This window comes from Brienomyrus brachyistius, chromosome 12 (genome assembly GCF_023856365.1).
Source record: "Brienomyrus brachyistius isolate T26 chromosome 12, BBRACH_0.4, whole genome shotgun sequence".
Taxonomy (NCBI): domain Eukaryota; kingdom Metazoa; phylum Chordata; class Actinopteri; order Osteoglossiformes; family Mormyridae; genus Brienomyrus; species Brienomyrus brachyistius.
Window position 1 is genome coordinate 12,210,506 of NC_064544.1, and position 17,114 is coordinate 12,227,619.

A 17,114-nucleotide genomic window follows, 5' to 3' on the forward strand; every position below is an offset into this window, starting at 1 on the left:
CAACTCCGGGTAAACAGAGCCGTGACACATGCCTGCATGTCAAAATAAGCGTGTCGGAATCAAGGGATGCCGTGAAATATTTAACGCCACAGCACAGTGGGTGTGTTCCCAGCCGCAGGCACAACCGCTGATGTTCGGAACATTCCGGAGGTGCGAGCAAATTTCACCAGGGACGCCTCCCCTTCCCCTCACCGCAGAAACTGCTGCCTTCACGTGGACAGCGACTTCTGCAGATAGGCTAGTGGTGTGACTGGCGGGGATATCACAGAGGAATGTGAGCCCTACCCCCGGAACACCGTGGGGGGAGGGAAAATGGCACACGTGGGGGTGTGTGGATGGTGCTCTAGGGGGGGGTCCACTGTGAGGTTTATCCAGATGTGCTGGGTCTGACTTAGACATCCAGTTTCTAATCCAATGTTTGTAGACAAAATGCCACAAAGATCATTGAGAGTATCAACATTTATGCGACTGTACATAAAAGTCCTACTATCAAGATATATTTGCGTTTATTCATTAAGCAGATGCTTTTATCCAAAGTGGTGTAGAACTGAGGAAGCAAGGTCAGCCAGCCCCTGGAGTAACTGGGCCGTCCGAAAGGCCCAGAGGTAAACACACTCTGCCAGCCCAGGGACTTGAACCAATGACCTTCTGATTATAGGTACAGCATCCTAATCCACTGAATCACACACTGCCCTAAATACATGGCATTTTGTTTCATTACTTATAATGAACACTATTAAATGCTTGATCTGCTTTCAGTTTTCAGTAAATGTAAGTGTCAATGTTTCAGTTTAGTTAAGACTCATCTCCTCATTTGTTATGGGTAACTAGTGACGGTCTAACTAAGCCACGAGCTGCTGTGAATTCCCACGGCGGTCCCCGCAATCCCTGCGTCCCACACCATCTGGATAAATCCTCACCCCGAGCAACACGGCTGCCACACAGACAGATGAGACCGACGCAGACAGAACCCGTGCAACACTCTCTCCGCTGGGGAGTTGGCGATACTCACAGGTGAAAGGGGCACGCACCGCCATCTGCTGGCCGAGAGGATCTACAACACGAGAAGCGTCTTATGCACTGCAGTCGACGGCACTACTGAAAAGCATATGGAGCCGACGATGCCCCGAATGACAAGGACAAAGCAGGGTCTTTGCTAGAAAACACTGACCATCTGTAGGTACAAACGCAGATACAAACTGACAGCCATCGCCTCCCAGTGGCAAGTCAGCATAAAATACTGCATCCTAAATAAGACCTGAATACATGTAGCGGCTACATTTTAGCAGATGTCTGTCCTCAGTGAGACCCAGATGTTGTTTGGAACTGTTCTGATGAAAGCACCACATTCTGCTCTACCTTAATCGTACAGAAAGAAGCTGACAGAAATTCATGCATAAGCAGCCAGAACAAGAAGATGGTGTTTCCATCTATCTGTAAACAGATGATAATATGCTAGACATTCTAATATATGGAAAAATGTGGTACACAGCAGTACTGTATCCTGGCACTTTACAGTGAAATACATACTGTGTAGTGTATACTGAGTATGCACAGTAGCACACAGCGATACTATCTCCTGGATCTTTACAGTGTTTTGCACTGTGTCCAGGCTCTGTACAGTGTCTCACATAGTGTGTAGCAGTGTAATACACAACATGAAGTGTTTTCTCAGTGTACACTATGAACACCGTGTAGTACACAGAGTGTGGTGTGATCTCAGTTTACAGTGTGATACACATCAGTATTGTGCCCAGACTTGTTACAATGTATTACACAGTGTGCAGTGTGTTCTCATTATGCAGTGTAGTACACAGTGTGTAGTATATTGTGTGTGCAGTGTAGTACACAGCATGTAACATTTGCTCATTTTGCAGTGTAGTACACAGTGTGTAGTATATCCTGCGTGCAGTGTAGTACACGGCATGTAGCATTTGCTCATTATGCAGTGTAGAACACACTGTGTAGTATATTCCGTGTGCAGTGTAGTACACAGCATGTAGCATTTGCTCAGTGTGCAGTGTAATACACAATGTGTAGCATATTTTGTGTGCAGTGTAGTACACAGTGTGCGGTGTATTGCTTGTCAGTAGAATCGGACCTGATGTCGGGCCCGATGAGCGAGTGCCTTCGCAATGTGGCCCGGGCCTGGGCATTGGTCAGCCCGTTGGTGGGCTCCCCATTGATGGCCACGATGCAGTCTCCCACCCCCATCCGTCCATCTCGGCTGACAGAGCCACCATGGATGATGCTGCGAACGATCATCCCCAAACTGTCCTTCGCTGAACTGACAGTCATACCTGCAGGCACAGATGCAGGAAAACTCAAGACAAAGACAAATTGAATGGACTCTCACCAATCAGTGTGCTCTATGACTGATAAACAGTGTGCTTAATCGATACCAGAGAGCACACAACACAGCATCATATTAATGAACCGTTCCAAGACAATAACAACAATAATTTAAAAAAAATATAAGAAGGTATGAATAAATGAATAACTATTCAGTACAGCCCAGCCTGGGAGCTCAGAATAATTCCCCTTTTTGTTTATTTTTTCCTCAAGGCTCTCTTCCTTTAAAAAATGAAGAGCAGTTTCTTGGGAATTGTGTTAGGCAAATTAAATACTTGACAATCTTGTCTCGTTTAAGCACACTACATACCCTCCTGCCCTCCTTCTGTACAAGAAATAATATAAATCACGAATGAGCAAATAAAAAAAATTATGGAGTGAACTGTGGAATGAGAGAAAAATAAAAAGCTTATCTACCTATCTAACAAAAAAAAACTTAAAACTAATTACGAAGACAAAAATAATGTGATTTCACTCAAATGAGTTCTACTTACACAAAAATCCTGAGCAGAATGAGAAATGATTGGTTCAGAGAGATAACCAATCAGATTGAGGGGAGGCGGGTCCAAGCAACTAGAGGAGGTAGGACCACCCAATGAGATGTCTTGGTCCCATCTCCTCTAGTCAATTTTATTTCTGTGTAAACGCACACAGTGGAAAACACATATGCAGGATTCCTCATTTCCAAAGACATGCGGTTATACGAGTGTTTAAGTTTGTGACTATTATGTGAGTGTTTTCATGGGTGCCTGTGTGCCCTGCAACAGAATGGCACTCCATACATGTTCCCTGCTTCCTGGGGTAGGCTCCAGGCTGTCTGTAATCCTGTACTGAATAAGCAGATGGAAAATGGATGGATAGCAAATAGGTGATATACAATCTGACAGCAGTGGAGGGTACAGTTAACCAAAAAGTTAGCTTCGATAACCGCTAATCTGCTAACTTTAATTCGATGAAATAAACCACTAAAATGTTTAGTGGAAGCTACTGATAACTGCTAACCACTAACCACTAACTGCTAACTTTCATTATGGGAATTTCATTCTGGTTTGGTTTTTGGCTCTGAAACCCTTACAAACATACTCAAGAGAGTTATACTTCGTGTTTGTCATTCTCAGAACTTTTGGCAAAGGCTATACAAAAAAGGTAAAGTCCATTATAAAGACAGACAACTTAATGGCGCCACAGTGGGACACGTTGCTCGTTCCCATGAGCCTCTCTGCCTTAGCTGCAACCTGGGCCGTAATGCTTAGTGATTACCGGCATAACATTTGCATATTATTACTCAGAGGAAGCTGTTTTGTACAGCTGCCTATTTTAAGGTGCCTGTGTTCAATGGTGCTACAGCAGGCATCTCTGGGGACTTGAAGTGTCAGATTGTCATCCTTGACCACCAAACTACCTGCTCCCCACATACCTGTTCAGCAATACTGCTGTGCTTATCTAAGGATAATTACCAGTTATGCACTATCCCTCAATCCATCTTGCCTGGGGTGATTCTAGGATTTTATTTAAAGTGGGGAGGCATAAGAGATACCATAATTCATACAGAAAGGCCAGCCATATCATTAGCCAATGATATGTTCTGAATTGATGAGTGACGGGGAGGGGCAATTCCAGAAGCCAATCAGCTTTCATTTGGAGCCAGGCGCCCTGTGGCCCCGCCCCTTCCACGTGCAGGACAGGGCTGTATAGAGTCTGGAGCCTATCCCACGTAGCACAAGGCACAAGGAACACCTGGGATAAGATGGAGTTCACTAAACTGGCATCCTAAACTGCCTGTAGTGTGTGACTATAGGAATGAGTCATCTTCTGACAGGCTACAAACTCTTTACTACAGAAATATGATCTTCCAGCTCTCTCAGTATGTGGATTCCAGCTGGGACCTAAAATGATAACTGTATGTTTGTGGTTCACAGCGTACTCCATCTGCCCCCCCCTCAAAATTCAGCCAGAGCAGTCTGACCATAATATATAGATAAACAGAAAGATCTGATGTCATACAATTATTACCATATTACTTATTATAATAGGCAATCAACTCAGGTCAAGTTTAATATTTGAATTCATCATATCCCTTTTTAATTAAAAAATCCACTGCTAAACGAGAGCAAAAGATAATTAAGGACTTTGGACGTACCAAGACTGGAGTTGCCCTTCATGACAGTGATGTTCCTCCTGAAGCTGTTCCCGGGGCACAGTGGCTCCCTGTCAGCACCTTCAAAGGTGTCGGTGTCCATGCAGAAGCCTCTTTCCTGTAGAGTGACGTCAACGTCAAAAACACAGGCTGCTGGAGAAGGGCTATCATCGCCGCGGGGTTTGGGAGAGAAGCGTAATTATGCATCTGTGCCGTACAGGCTACCGTGCGCAAGCTATGCATTTATTTGCTGTTAGCGCCGTGGGAGGCAGCTAATCAGGGGGGGACATTGGCTCAGGGACTCGCGCAGACCCAAGGATGGGACCTTTCTCTGGAGCCCGGGGCCCATCACGTCACTTATCTGCCATGAACCACTCTCCTGACATCTCAGAGAATCTTGATAAATGCTTATCCCTGCAGAAATGAGCCTTCGAAACCCGAGGTGGAATTAGCAGGTGCTGTCAATCATTGGTGGGTTTCTACTCATTTCCCACTGCTAACTTTTTTGGTTTCCCGCCAAATTAAAGCTAGTGAATGATAGCTTCTGACAAGTCCACCCACAGTGGGTGTCGAACTCTAATATCCCCCCTTACCAAACCACATCAGTTTTGCTCTGACAGGTATTCAAACCTCAACAGGCCCTGAACAGATTTACTTGAACAAACAACCTCTATATCCTCCTTTGCCTACTTAACAATATTTTCAAAGACCTGATTGTGCCAATAGAAAGTGAAATTCTACTTTAAAACCATAATTCTAATAGTAATGATTACTGAATTACGATCTGGTTTGGTCGTAGTGCACGCAGACGCTGATATTAGAATTTGCGCATGTAGCAGATTACCTTTCCAAAGTCATCATAGAGGATGGATCCGACACCACCCTCCCCAGTGCTGCCCCTGTGGGGGGACTTATACCCAACAAAGTCATCCATGTCTTGTTCAGCCAGTCCCTCATCACTGAACCCCAGGGTGGCTTCAGGGGGCCACACCAAAGGCAGCGGGGACCCCGTGGACCTCCGGTAGTCGGAGAAGGCAACCATTTTCATTTCGTCGTTGCCGGAATCGGGGGGCGCAGCGTGCAGGGGCTTAGCGAGTGCGTGTTCGAGAGCACTCCGCTAAACGAACGACAACAAAAAAAAGAAGCCACATTGCATTGGAGAGTCATGGCCAATTGCGATTACAGCTACCCAAAAAGTCAATGATTACCTCATGGCATTAACTCTTCTGAGCTCCCAGCAGGAAGGGGCAGTTGCCAAGGAGCATCCATAATCATAACTGATCTTGTTTTAGAGGTCTGGAGCGCGATACGACTCGCTATCTATGAACGTGCTGTGTTTTTACACAGAGCCTGCATTAAACATGAATCACGCCTCCCTGCATCCTGAAGGTAAGAGCTCAGGTGGAAAAAAAACCAACAGCATGCTGGGATTTATGAATTCAGTGTAGACAGATCACAGCCTGGACAGATCCAGAAACAGATCTAGGCTTACAGCTGTCTCCCGCTCATCTCAGCGTATTCCTTACACAGGGGACATATTCTGCTTATACAGACAATTATTTTCGTGCACCAACACTCTCGAAAGCACCATACGCCAAACAAACTACTTTGCAGCTGCAGGATGTCTCCCTACAGGAAGAGCCGAGGAACTCCATCAGTATTATCTAAGCCAGTCTACAAGCTTGCATATATTATCCACTCAAGCGCAGAAATGAGAGGATTTACATTCTGGGATAAGAGCAGAATGGCCTGAGGTTTGGGAAAGATATGCAGGAAAAAAAAATGCCAATCATCTGCTCCTTTAAGTTAAAACATCTGAACATGTGGGGAAGACCAGACAATCTGCATCTATTTACACAGATTATCACATATACTGATTTAAATATACCACTGCTGTCTGAACGAGGAAAAAAAGGGTAATTTCTGTGGCCTAAGAAATGCCTTGCATAGCTAGATCCTAACTGAGATGTGTGGAATCATATTTGACTGAGGTAAATCCATGGCATATGGACTTTGCAGAAGATTTGATCTGTTACTGCCCTTTATGAGCTACTGACCACATACGAGCTGGTTTTGCACAATTTTATATAGTTTTTTGCAGTACCTGTATTGATTCGTACTCTCATGTTCTTATACACCATCCGTACTGTTCTGCAGTGTTTTGTTTTGTCTTGTTTAGACTAAGGCCAAACAAGCATTCCAGTGCATCTGGTGCACATGGCCAAAGAAGACTCTTGAATCTTGAATATAGAAAAGAGTCTGGGCATATTATGTTAATGAGTGGACAGTCATTTGGTAAACTAGACCTATCCTGGATGATAAGTGACAGACCATTTGTAGAGTAGGCTTACATTGGGTGTTGATAAGTCCAGGGACATCTGGTAGTCAAGGTCAGCACTGCAGGTGCTGCCATGGAGAGCGATCATAGACGCCTGGAAGGTATGGCTATCATCCTCAGAGCTATGAGCCTCGAACGACTTGTCGTCCATCAGGTCTGCATCATTTGAATCGATCTGTGGAAGATGGGAAACAAGAAAAATCAGGCCTGTGAATAATATTTGTGGGCATGTGACACAACAGCATTAACTTCCACGCTAAGTCAGACTACTAGAGGAGGCAGGATGAATCATTCAGATGTCTTGGTCCCTCCTCCTCTACAATCTGATTGGTTATCTCACTGAAAGAATCAATTTTCTATCTGCCCTCAGAACATTTTTGTGTAAGTAAAACTCCCACAAGCGTTTATTCAAGAGTAATTCTGATCTCAATGAGCCTTTGTACCTAAAACTCAAGACAACTCTGGTAGAATGACCTGGATGTGCTTGGATCTCAAGTTGTAAAAGGCAGAGCTCACTGAATCTGTCTAAAGTATCATCTGGAGAGCGACCCCTTGAACCCTGGACCTGTGACCTCGGGGTATGACTGACCAGTGCCAGCTCTGCGTGAAATACGCTGGTCTCTCTGAGCTCCTCTGGTTCAAACTGCAGAGTGAGGCGATCTCTTGCAGAAGAGCAGCCTTCCGCAAGGTCCAACTGCAGGTAGATAGCAGGTGGGCAGTGAGAGGGATCCCAGTGGACCGGCCAAGGTTACTGGGGCTCACTCATGCACATGGTCCACCATTCTCTTGCAGTTAATGTTTTCGGTTTGCGATCATTAGCATAATTAGCATGTTAGTAGCAGGGGGCTCATTAGCAAGTTCAATGTTCTGCTAAACAGATCCAAAGCAGAGGTGACTAATAATGCAGTTTTTTTTATTGCAAGCAAGCCTCTACAGGGCAGCATAAATTCCACGCATTCGGTCACAAATACTTTAAGACTTTCGTCGATTATTTTTGATTAACGGTGATGGATTGGAGGAGTGATTTTTTTCATTTTTATCGCGTTTCACTCAACGACACAAAGGCAGGCATTAAAAAACGCCGGCAAGAAATCTCCTTTGGAAGGAAAAAGTCCATCCCCCACGCACTTAGCCTCAAAAGTTGTCCGGACGGCTGTTTGAGCAGGAATATTCTGCCTCGTCTCTGTAAATGTGAGGGGGCAGGGAGCATCTCTGGGAGCTCCTGGCCAGTAGTATAATAATACAGCACCCTTTGGCCCGCCTTTGAACTGCAGTTTCGCCTTTGAAGCCACCGAACAAAGAGCATCGAAACACAACAGAGCGTGGCGCCGGTGGGGGGGGACGCGACCTACCGCTTCCTGAGATGTCGGCTTTGAAACCGACATCGCGCTGCGTGATTCCCTCCAAATTAAAGATTCAGGAGCCATCGCTACCAGGTACAAAGCCACATGCAGCACACACAGGTGCACTCATTTCACATCAAACGGCTGCCAGTCTCTCTCCAAGGCTGTCATTTACAGTGTCTGCTGGCCAATCGCTTGGCTGCATGCACACATATAGTCACACACATGGTCAGGTAGACAAAAGCGCAGCTAATTCAAGACAGATGAATACCAGAATGTCACCACAGCCTTTTTTTTCTCCCAGAAACATGGTTTGCTTACGGGCAGTGGCTTGGACACCCCGATGTGGACCCAGCCCGGGGCTGCCCCCTTCAGCGCCTGCACTGCATCCTCCAAGGTAGCGTTTTCCAGATCCATGTCATTGACATACATGAGCCTATCACCAGGCAACAGTCGCCCGTCAAGATCCGCCACACCTTCTGGTACCAGGGATCGGATCACAATCACTGTCTTTGCTGGGTCCACTGGGTCCTACAACAGAGAAACTGCCACTTAGTATCAGAATTTTCACGAATATGAATATTCAGGTTTGGATCAGAATAATGAACCATAAACTGCATTTGAAAAAGTAAATATACATATATCTGAATTTAGAAACTTTTGCAATGCAATCCTGTTACTGGATAATTCATTGCGAAAATGGCACTGTTAAGGTGGGTCTCTTCAGTTGGTGTCCAAACAAGACAATTCTTCAATAAAATGAAATATGTTTTTATACGCACTTTCATTCTTTAACCCAAGGCTAGCTGCCCCACAGCGGATAGTCACCTGATAATCTAAAATGCTGAAGCCCAAACCGGCCTCGCCTTTCTCCAACTCGATGTCCTGGATCGCTGTCTCCCACATGGCCAACGCGGACGCCGGAGTGCTCTCCTTCACAGGGTCTTCAAACCCCAAGGGAAAGGCAAAATCCTCCAGGTCTCTCTGGATCTTGAGAAGAACATCGGCACCTTCGTTCCCAGGATCTTCTCCCTTTTAGAAAGAGGCCAGGTTAAAACCAGTCCAACGTGACAAAAGCTCTGCGCTCTACTAGGGTTCCTCTGTGCTGCTGATCACCACTCCTTGTGCTTTAGACAACCTGAAGTGATTTGTGTGGATTGACAAGTATAAACTTCCTAATCCTCATCATCTGGTAGATGGCCAATTAGCTGGACGGACATAAAGGACAAATGGATGAATGTGACAGACGTGTGATTTATTAATTATATTACCTGTAATGTTACACCTGCACAGGAGAATATAACATGCTTTGTCTGAACAGGAAAACCAAACCAACTACTGGCCATACCTGAGCAGCTGGTTCAGCAGTAGCCTTCTCAATGCATGACTGGTCAGCATCGTTGTCACTCAGCAAAAGTGGGGCGGGGCGACAGCAGGCCATGTACACTTGGACAGGCAGTTCCTTAAGGATGCTCACCACCTCTATGTGTGTCTTGCCAATCAGGGGTATCCCATTGACCTGCAGGGCAAATCAGGTTTTCCTTCCTTAACAGGAACACTGATTGGAGGCAGGATGAGAGGTACTGTAAAAGTGTTAAATGATTATCGATCCAGTACTTGTCTGGTGGTGCTTGTTTCTGAGGTTCCTGCTGGAGACAAGCTACTTTATAGATGCTAAGCAAGCATCTGGTAAGACATTGGTTGCCCAGGGTTTAGCTGATGTAGCGTTTTAGGGGCATGACTTGGCTTAACAATACATTATGTAATAATTCAACAGAATGTAACACATTGAATGATGATAATAATAATGATGGTGATGATGATAATAATAGGTTATGCTGCAATATAAAATTATAATCTAGTCTATAAATTTGTAACACTTTGTTGAGTAATTACATACTGCAGTGTTATTACATAATGCACTGTTACAGAGTGTCTGACAACACATTATATAATAATACTGCATTATGTGATGGAAATGTGTTACAATCTGTCAAATTATTACATAATGTGTCATTATTTCACACATACAACATGCGTTGTAACAAGGTCTTCAGAGTATGTTCAGCATTTGAGGGTGTTTGGTGGGAACCACTTCATGCAGGTTTGTAGGGGGGTTTCTAATATGTTTTGCTGGTGTTTAGCACATTTTCAATGTGGACTTCAGAATAGCTTAGCGGGTAATTGATGAAGTCTACAGTATCTGCTTGAAAGTAGTCTGTTGGGATAAAGGAAGATATTGTGTTTCCTCAGCACTCTTTAGATCTTTGATTGGTGTTTGGCTGATTTAGTCCGTGTGTGGTGGGTGTGCAGGCTGGCCCTCACCTCCAGGAGCTCGTCTCCGCTGAACAGCTTGCTGCTCCGGCCAACGGGTCCGTCAGGCAAGACAGAGCAGATGTAGTGATGGCCGTCGTCTGCCTCCAGGCTGATGCCCAATCCGCTGTTCTCGCTGAGCTTCTCCACCTGGGCGACCTGGCAGGAGACATAATGTTCATTCAGAACAAGCATGAACGGCTCTCCTGTGACTGAAAGTGCATCCAGGCAAAACACGCAACATGCGAAAGCCTCACTGGCCACCAAGGTGATAACTTTGAGCTGTTTTCAGTTGGATATCACCATTAGTTTTATGAATGGAGATTAGTGTGCCGTTTCACCGCGGAGCACAACTAACAACTAACAACAGCAAACACAGCTAGGTTCACTAAAGAGTGAAGCTGTCCTTAATACTACATACCACTACTTCATTGCTAGGTCCAAGAGCGATCTGCCATTTCTTCACCAGCTCCTCTTCTTCAACTTCAGTTAACTCAATTCCTTAAAAAAAATGTGGGTTGAGATCTCAATCTCTAATTTAAAGAGATAAAATCCGCATTAATAATCTATGTGAAATAAACTACCAGCTAAATAATTCAATGAGCAAAGTTCTAAAAAAAAAAAAGAGTAACTAAATAAAGTTCAGCCATGCCGAGTGCGAGATAGGAAGCCGGGAGACACCTGACAGCAGCCTCCCTCAAACACGATCAAAGATGGAATTTTAACGATCTGTATTTACCGTCCTTCGGATCCGGGATGTCGTCCGGAACAGTGACAGGAAAGCTGCTTCGACGGACCGCGTCTAGCCACCTCTCCTCTGCGGGAACACAGAGAACGTGTACGTAAACACCGGCGTCCACGTATGGCAGGCACAAAGAGGCGCTGTGAAAACACGTGGCTACTCCCGTGTTTCCATGCGCATGCGTGTGCTCCCAGTGTGTGGAACCCTCAACGAGCCCAAGACCCTCATTCTGGTTTCCTAATTACAACCCTCCTCCATGCCAGCTCCACAGACTGGGTGGAGGATTATGGGACGTCCTAAAAAAGGCCCCATAATTGTTATGAGGAGTACAAAAACATAAGTCATGGCCTGATCCCCACTGAGCAGTCTGCAGTAGCCTGAAGGGAGCATTCCTGGCTTTCCAAAGCTGTGATTAACTACAGTGGTTAGGTGCACTACCGGGAGTACTGTCCAGGCCAGCCCTCTCCACAGGGAGGTCCCTGACCACGGCAGGTGGGAGTTGGGGCTCTAGGATGTCTTGGGGCCCCTCCTCCAGATGGAAGCCACGCCTCGCGAGGCGGAGATGGACAGTCTGGCCCGTGTGACGAAGGACCTCGACAGCCTGCTGGTTGGTGTAGCCCTGGATGTCTATCCCGTCCACCTGGGGGTGCAAAAATCATGCCGGGACACCCGTGCATGTAAATATGCATGCATACATGCACACCGCCACATGCACATTAACACATGGCCATATGGTCAAAGCACGTAAAGCACACATACAAACACAAAATTCCCAGACAGCCCACATTTTTGTCCCATGTACATACAAATTTTAAGATAAAGTATCTGTTAAACTAACCGATAAAAGGCAAACCTGATTTTATACATTTTATACATTTGGGTACGTTGCTCCATAGTGAGAATTCTGGATGGCGGTAATTGTGGCACCTAGCTATCCAGCCAAGCTGTTAAGCATTTACAAACAGTAATTACACTCCAATTTTAATTAAGCACCGCAACAGAAATTATATTTACCTAAAAGGGATCTAATTCATTGTTCAACTTTTATGAGCCGTGAATCGCATTTAACGACGTCTCTTTCACACAAACAAAACACTTCACCGAATAAAAATCAGCTAAATTGGGTCTCTCAGTTAGTCTCCATCCATCCGGCGCTGAGTGCTCTTGCCGTGCCATATGCCGATGGAGTGATATCTGCTTATCTGGCAGCACGCAGAACGACCGGAAACCCAGCAGCTTCAGCAGCACCAAAAATAAAGAGATTTATTCAACAGCAGCAGAATAATTATGTAAATGCACAGGAACGTACCGCTATAATTTGGTCGCCGACGTGAATCCGACCGTCCCGTTTGACGGCGCTGTCCTTCGTGATGCTTTTTACGAAAATACCAGAGGGCTCTATGACAGGAAACGAGTGTAAGCTGAAACTCAAGGAACTATCACATTAGCCAATGTTTAGCAGTGTTTGGGAGATCAAGGCCGGTTACCCAGGTTTTTGTCTCCAACGTAACCAGCGATGGTGATGCCCAGTCCCTGGATGTTCTTGGTGAGCTCCACATCAAAGACGTCCGCATCTTCATCCTCGGCGCCCTATGTCAGAGGGAGATCCCCACACTCCATATCAGACTGGGAGCCAACATAGCTTCCGGTGCAGAGGTTCCTCTGGCTTCTGACCAGTCGTCGGTCTAAGTTCTTTGGGTTCTTACTCTCGAATCCATCATCTCCCCCACTCCACACGACTGCATGACACAGCCGATGTCCATCCCTGATCCCCACCCCTCTAAAAGCTCCCCCACCACCACTGAAGTGCATAGATTGCCTCTGGGGGAACCGGGGGAGAAAATTCTATGCAGGAATGCTTTCGACTCCTGATGGCTGTAAATGTATTTCAGACCAAAAAGGAAAAACATAATAATAAAGTTTTATCTGCCTTGGAGACCAGCAAGACTCCTGGCCCACGAGAAATGTACACAGCCGGGTCCATCAGCGAATGTGGCGGATACCTGTTGCTCGGCAACCGTGGGCAGAGCGGGGCCAGACGTGGGGGTGGGATCGTCGGGGGTGCCGCGGGCAATGACGAGCCGCACGTGGTTACCACACTGCCGCAGCACATGTGCCACCTGCTCGCTGTTCATGCCATACAAGTCCGTGTGTCCGATCTGCAGGATCTGGTCCCCGCTGTGAAGACGTCCATCCTGAAAGGAAAAACCGCCGTTAAACCCACCCTGGAACACTCAGCTGGGAAACCCCCAGAGTCCACATTGTCACAGCTTCCCAGTCTCATTTTCACTGTTCTTATGTTAATTAGAATTACTTATATAACCTGAGGCTAAATCAAAAACTCCGTGCTCTAGCACCTGATTTATAAAAGCCTCTAGGCCTGAGGCAATACTAGGATTTTTTAATAGCATGGGGCGAAACTTATCATTAGCCAATAATATGTTTTAATTAGGGGAGGCATGGTGATTCGGTGGTTAGCACTGTTGCCTCACACCTCTGGAACTGGGTTCGAGTCTCCGCCTGGGTCACATGTGTGCGGAGTTTGCATGTTCTCCCCATGTCGTCGTGGGGTTTCCTCCAGGTACTCCGGTTTCCCCAACACAGTCCTAAGACACGCTGAGGCTAATTGGACTTGCTAAATTGTCCATAGGAGTGCATGTGTGAGTGAATGGTGTGTGAGTAGTGCCCTGCGATGGGCTGGCCCCCCATCCTGGGTTGTTCCCTGCTTCATGCCCATTGCTTCCAGGATAGGCTAATGGACCAAGTAGGATAAGCGGTTTGGCAAATGGATGGATGGATGTTTTGAATCAGTGAGTTACAAGGGAGGGGGTACTCCAGGGACCAATCAGCTACAGCCATTGCCCCTGTGACTCCGCCCCAGTATATGCCCTTGCTTTAGTACCAAATACCACACATATGCTCTTCTATGCTCTTTTAATACCAGAAACACCAGGCCCAACATAATTCTGTGTGTTAACTCCAGTCTGTAGGACTTAGGGCTGACAGCCAGTGCTAAGTGATTCATAAGTTACACAAATTTGCTTCATATGGATGGTGCATTTCAGTTTGCTCCAGATTCTGTATTTTTGCCTCCTTTCCAATCAGAAGTGACATGTCAACTCCAATGACAACAATCACGTAAACAAACAACAATTACTACAATGCATTGCTCTGCACTATGACCCCTGGCATTTGCATCCTGGTGGAAAGGGCAGGCATTTGCGCGGCCATTAGGTGGAAAGAGGGAGAGAGAGAGCAAGAAGGAGAAATGCAGAGCTAAGCTCTAAAGTAGTGACTGAATCTGAAAAAGGTCACTGGCTATCATTAGGTGGGACCAATCAGTGTCCATCGACTTCTGTAACGAGGTGGACAGTAATTCCCATAATTAGCATCACACCCAAAGAATACACTAAGCTGTGGTTTATTTAATTACGCCTCTTAGTGCTTTTAATCACTATTGTTTATTCAGTAGTGTTTGTTTACGAGAATCCAATTTAAAAATTTACTGCGAAACACTTGCAAGGTTATCGATCCATTTAGGTGAACATCGAGGCTAAAACCTATTTATTTTTTTGCAAATTAAACTGAAATGTACCTAGATAGATTCCATTACATTAGACAGACAGACAGACAGACAGACAAAGATTACATGTATAGACAGATAGATAAAGATCAGACAGACAGACAGACAGACAGATAGACAGATAGATAGATAGAGCCAATTTGCCCCCAGACACATGGAAGGTACCTGGTCTGCTATTCCCCCAGGCAGGATAGTCTTCACAATGACGCCGGTGCTCCTGCCTCCCACGATGCCGAATCCAAGGCCTGTGCCATCGTTCACCAGCTCCACAATCTCCACGTGCCGCCGCTGCACCTTCCGGGAGGAAATCCAAGCCCGTTTATCCATTTTGTAACAGCGCGAGCCACGGTTGCCATCTTGGTGCCCCTCTAGCATTGAGAAAGGTCATTAAACCTGACACACTGCGTGAGTCGCCTGACGTCATCTCTCATCATTAACCTAATTAAGTGATTTTCCAGATTACGGATTGAGGAGCTGTTCGCCGAAGGCTGGCTCTCACCACGCTCGAGTGGGCCGACAGGGTGCTGGCGGATGAAGGCGTGCGGGACACCACGGGGCTGGCCAGCTGCAGGGGGGGTCCCCGGGCCACCACTAGACTCACTTTCTCTGTGGCCTTCTGCAAAAAGCTCACAGCCTGCTGATGGGTCACCGTCTGGTCCAGGAGCTGCCCTTCGATGGACAGGATCTGGTCTCCCTCCCTCAGCCTCCCATCGCTATGAAACAGGAATTTGAAGTGGTACTAAATGACCCTGCTTGGGGTCCGCAGTGCAATGGGTTCCTTCCTTTGACTTCTGTGGCAATGCATGTAGATCATGCTTACGGGAGTAATCTAGGTGCTACCCACAATGCAATGCAGTCACAGCTCCAGATGGTCAACGTACCAGTGTGCCACGCTGCCAGGCTGGATCTCCTGCACAAAGATTCCAAGCTCCCCATGGTGTTCACTGCGTAGACCCACCACGCTGAATCCCAGTCCCCCCGAGGTCGGCTTCTGCAGCTCAATATGTGCCACTGAGCGACCCTGCAAGCCAAGATATACCCAGGACGATTAGCTGCTCTTTCCCATTGGAGGAGAGACCAGCTCTCCGTCCAAGAAGGAAAGCTCAGCTCCAACGTGATGATATGAGACCCTCTCTTCTCAGAATCTGTCTGTAAGGAGTATGGCACGGTGGCTCAGCAAGTAGAACCATTTCCTCACCATTGCAATAGGTTTCAACCCCCCCTCCCATTGGATGGAGGTGGGAGGAAATTTCTAAATTTGCAACTGCTTGTAAATCTCATGCATGTGGCCTACCAAAAATATTACAAACAATCGGAGGCCATGTTACCCATCTTGGGATATAATGTCTGAATTGCCAGAATGTTTAAGATTCAACGTTGAACGAATATTGTACATACACTCCAATCGTCAATCCTATGAACCCTACTTGAAAAGTACACCTTGCTTTTTCTGAAGAGCTGCTATTTTTGGTGTTTTTTAGAGTGATTCAAGTCCCTAGAGACAGAGGAGACTCTGAGACACACAAAGGGTGGCATTTCCAGCAGGGCCCGGCCAGCTTATCTCTGAATATGAGACTGTGCTTGAGGCATCATCTTATGAGAAGCCTTACTGCCGATCAAGGCAGGCAATACCGCAAGGGCCAATGGACACAGAAGGCCGAGGAAAGTCCCTCATTTAGAGAGGGCTAAACTAGCTTCAAAGTGGAACTTTTCTCAGCGGTGTCGCTGGGGGATTTTTGGCCCCATGAAAGCATATTATATTTGGCCCCGAAGCCAGACTAATCCAGTTATGTTCCAAATTTTTAAGGCCCCTGTGACTCAGGGGCCCATCGAATTGTCCTAACTTTCCCCTCCCTCCATGGCACCCCTGACTTTTCTAGTCTGCTGGAGACTATAGAGGGAGGAAGTGAAGGCAAAACTTCAGCTCAGCAGAGCGGGGTTTGATCTGTGCATGAGCCACGGCCGGGCCTATGGCCCATCACCCAGAACTATTCTAGAAAAAATCATTTCCTTTTTGTTTCACTTCCTAGGGTATTATGGACACAGAAAACTCTATACCAGGTCAGATGCATACAGAACTGCAAGTTAATCTAGAAACAACCAATAATGCACTTTATGAATCAATGTCGAAGTACAAAAACAATCAGCTGGTGTTAAAAGAAACCCATTGTTGTTATACAGACGGGTTACGATGGGGTTACATTCTCATAAAGCTATTGTAAGGCAATATAAGCAAAGCTATGATACACAGAAATACAGTAGACCTAAGTTAACAAACGCCATAGCCTATCCTAGCCTATCCTAGC

General features: G+C 46.2%; 1 protein-coding gene across 9 annotated transcripts in view; it reads right to left on the reverse strand.

The window, feature by feature from the left end:
- LOC125704936 (multiple PDZ domain protein) overlaps positions 1 to 17,114 on the reverse strand; it is a 45,716-nt gene that overhangs the window by 18,877 nt on the left and 9,725 nt on the right. For 6 of the 9 annotated variants that reach the window (XM_048971105.1, XM_048971104.1, XM_048971103.1 and 3 more), the window contains exons 5-23: positions 15,690 to 15,829; positions 15,308 to 15,521; positions 14,974 to 15,102; positions 13,229 to 13,420; positions 12,713 to 12,815; positions 12,535 to 12,623; positions 11,664 to 11,865; positions 11,223 to 11,300; positions 10,905 to 10,984; positions 10,496 to 10,642; positions 9,519 to 9,689; positions 8,999 to 9,202; positions 8,492 to 8,701; positions 7,417 to 7,521; positions 6,841 to 7,002; positions 5,334 to 5,606; positions 4,493 to 4,607; positions 2,102 to 2,300; positions 1,013 to 1,054 (exon numbers count right to left, since the gene is read on the reverse strand). In XM_048971105.1, coding sequence (XP_048827062.1) covers positions 1,013 to 1,054; positions 2,102 to 2,300; positions 4,493 to 4,607; positions 5,334 to 5,606; positions 6,841 to 7,002; positions 7,417 to 7,521; positions 8,492 to 8,701; positions 8,999 to 9,202; positions 9,519 to 9,689; positions 10,496 to 10,642; positions 10,905 to 10,984; positions 11,223 to 11,300; positions 11,664 to 11,865; positions 12,535 to 12,623; positions 12,713 to 12,815; positions 13,229 to 13,420; positions 14,974 to 15,102; positions 15,308 to 15,521; positions 15,690 to 15,829 — 2,855 coding nt within the window. The remainder of the gene's footprint in view (positions 1 to 1,012; positions 1,055 to 2,101; positions 2,301 to 4,492; positions 4,608 to 5,333; positions 5,607 to 6,840; positions 7,003 to 7,416; positions 7,522 to 8,491; positions 8,702 to 8,998; positions 9,203 to 9,518; positions 9,690 to 10,495; positions 10,643 to 10,904; positions 10,985 to 11,222; positions 11,301 to 11,663; positions 11,866 to 12,534; positions 12,624 to 12,712; positions 12,816 to 13,228; positions 13,421 to 14,973; positions 15,103 to 15,307; positions 15,522 to 15,689; positions 15,830 to 17,114) is intronic. The other 3 variants (XM_048971099.1, XM_048971106.1, XM_048971100.1) reach the window with 3 other exon arrangements.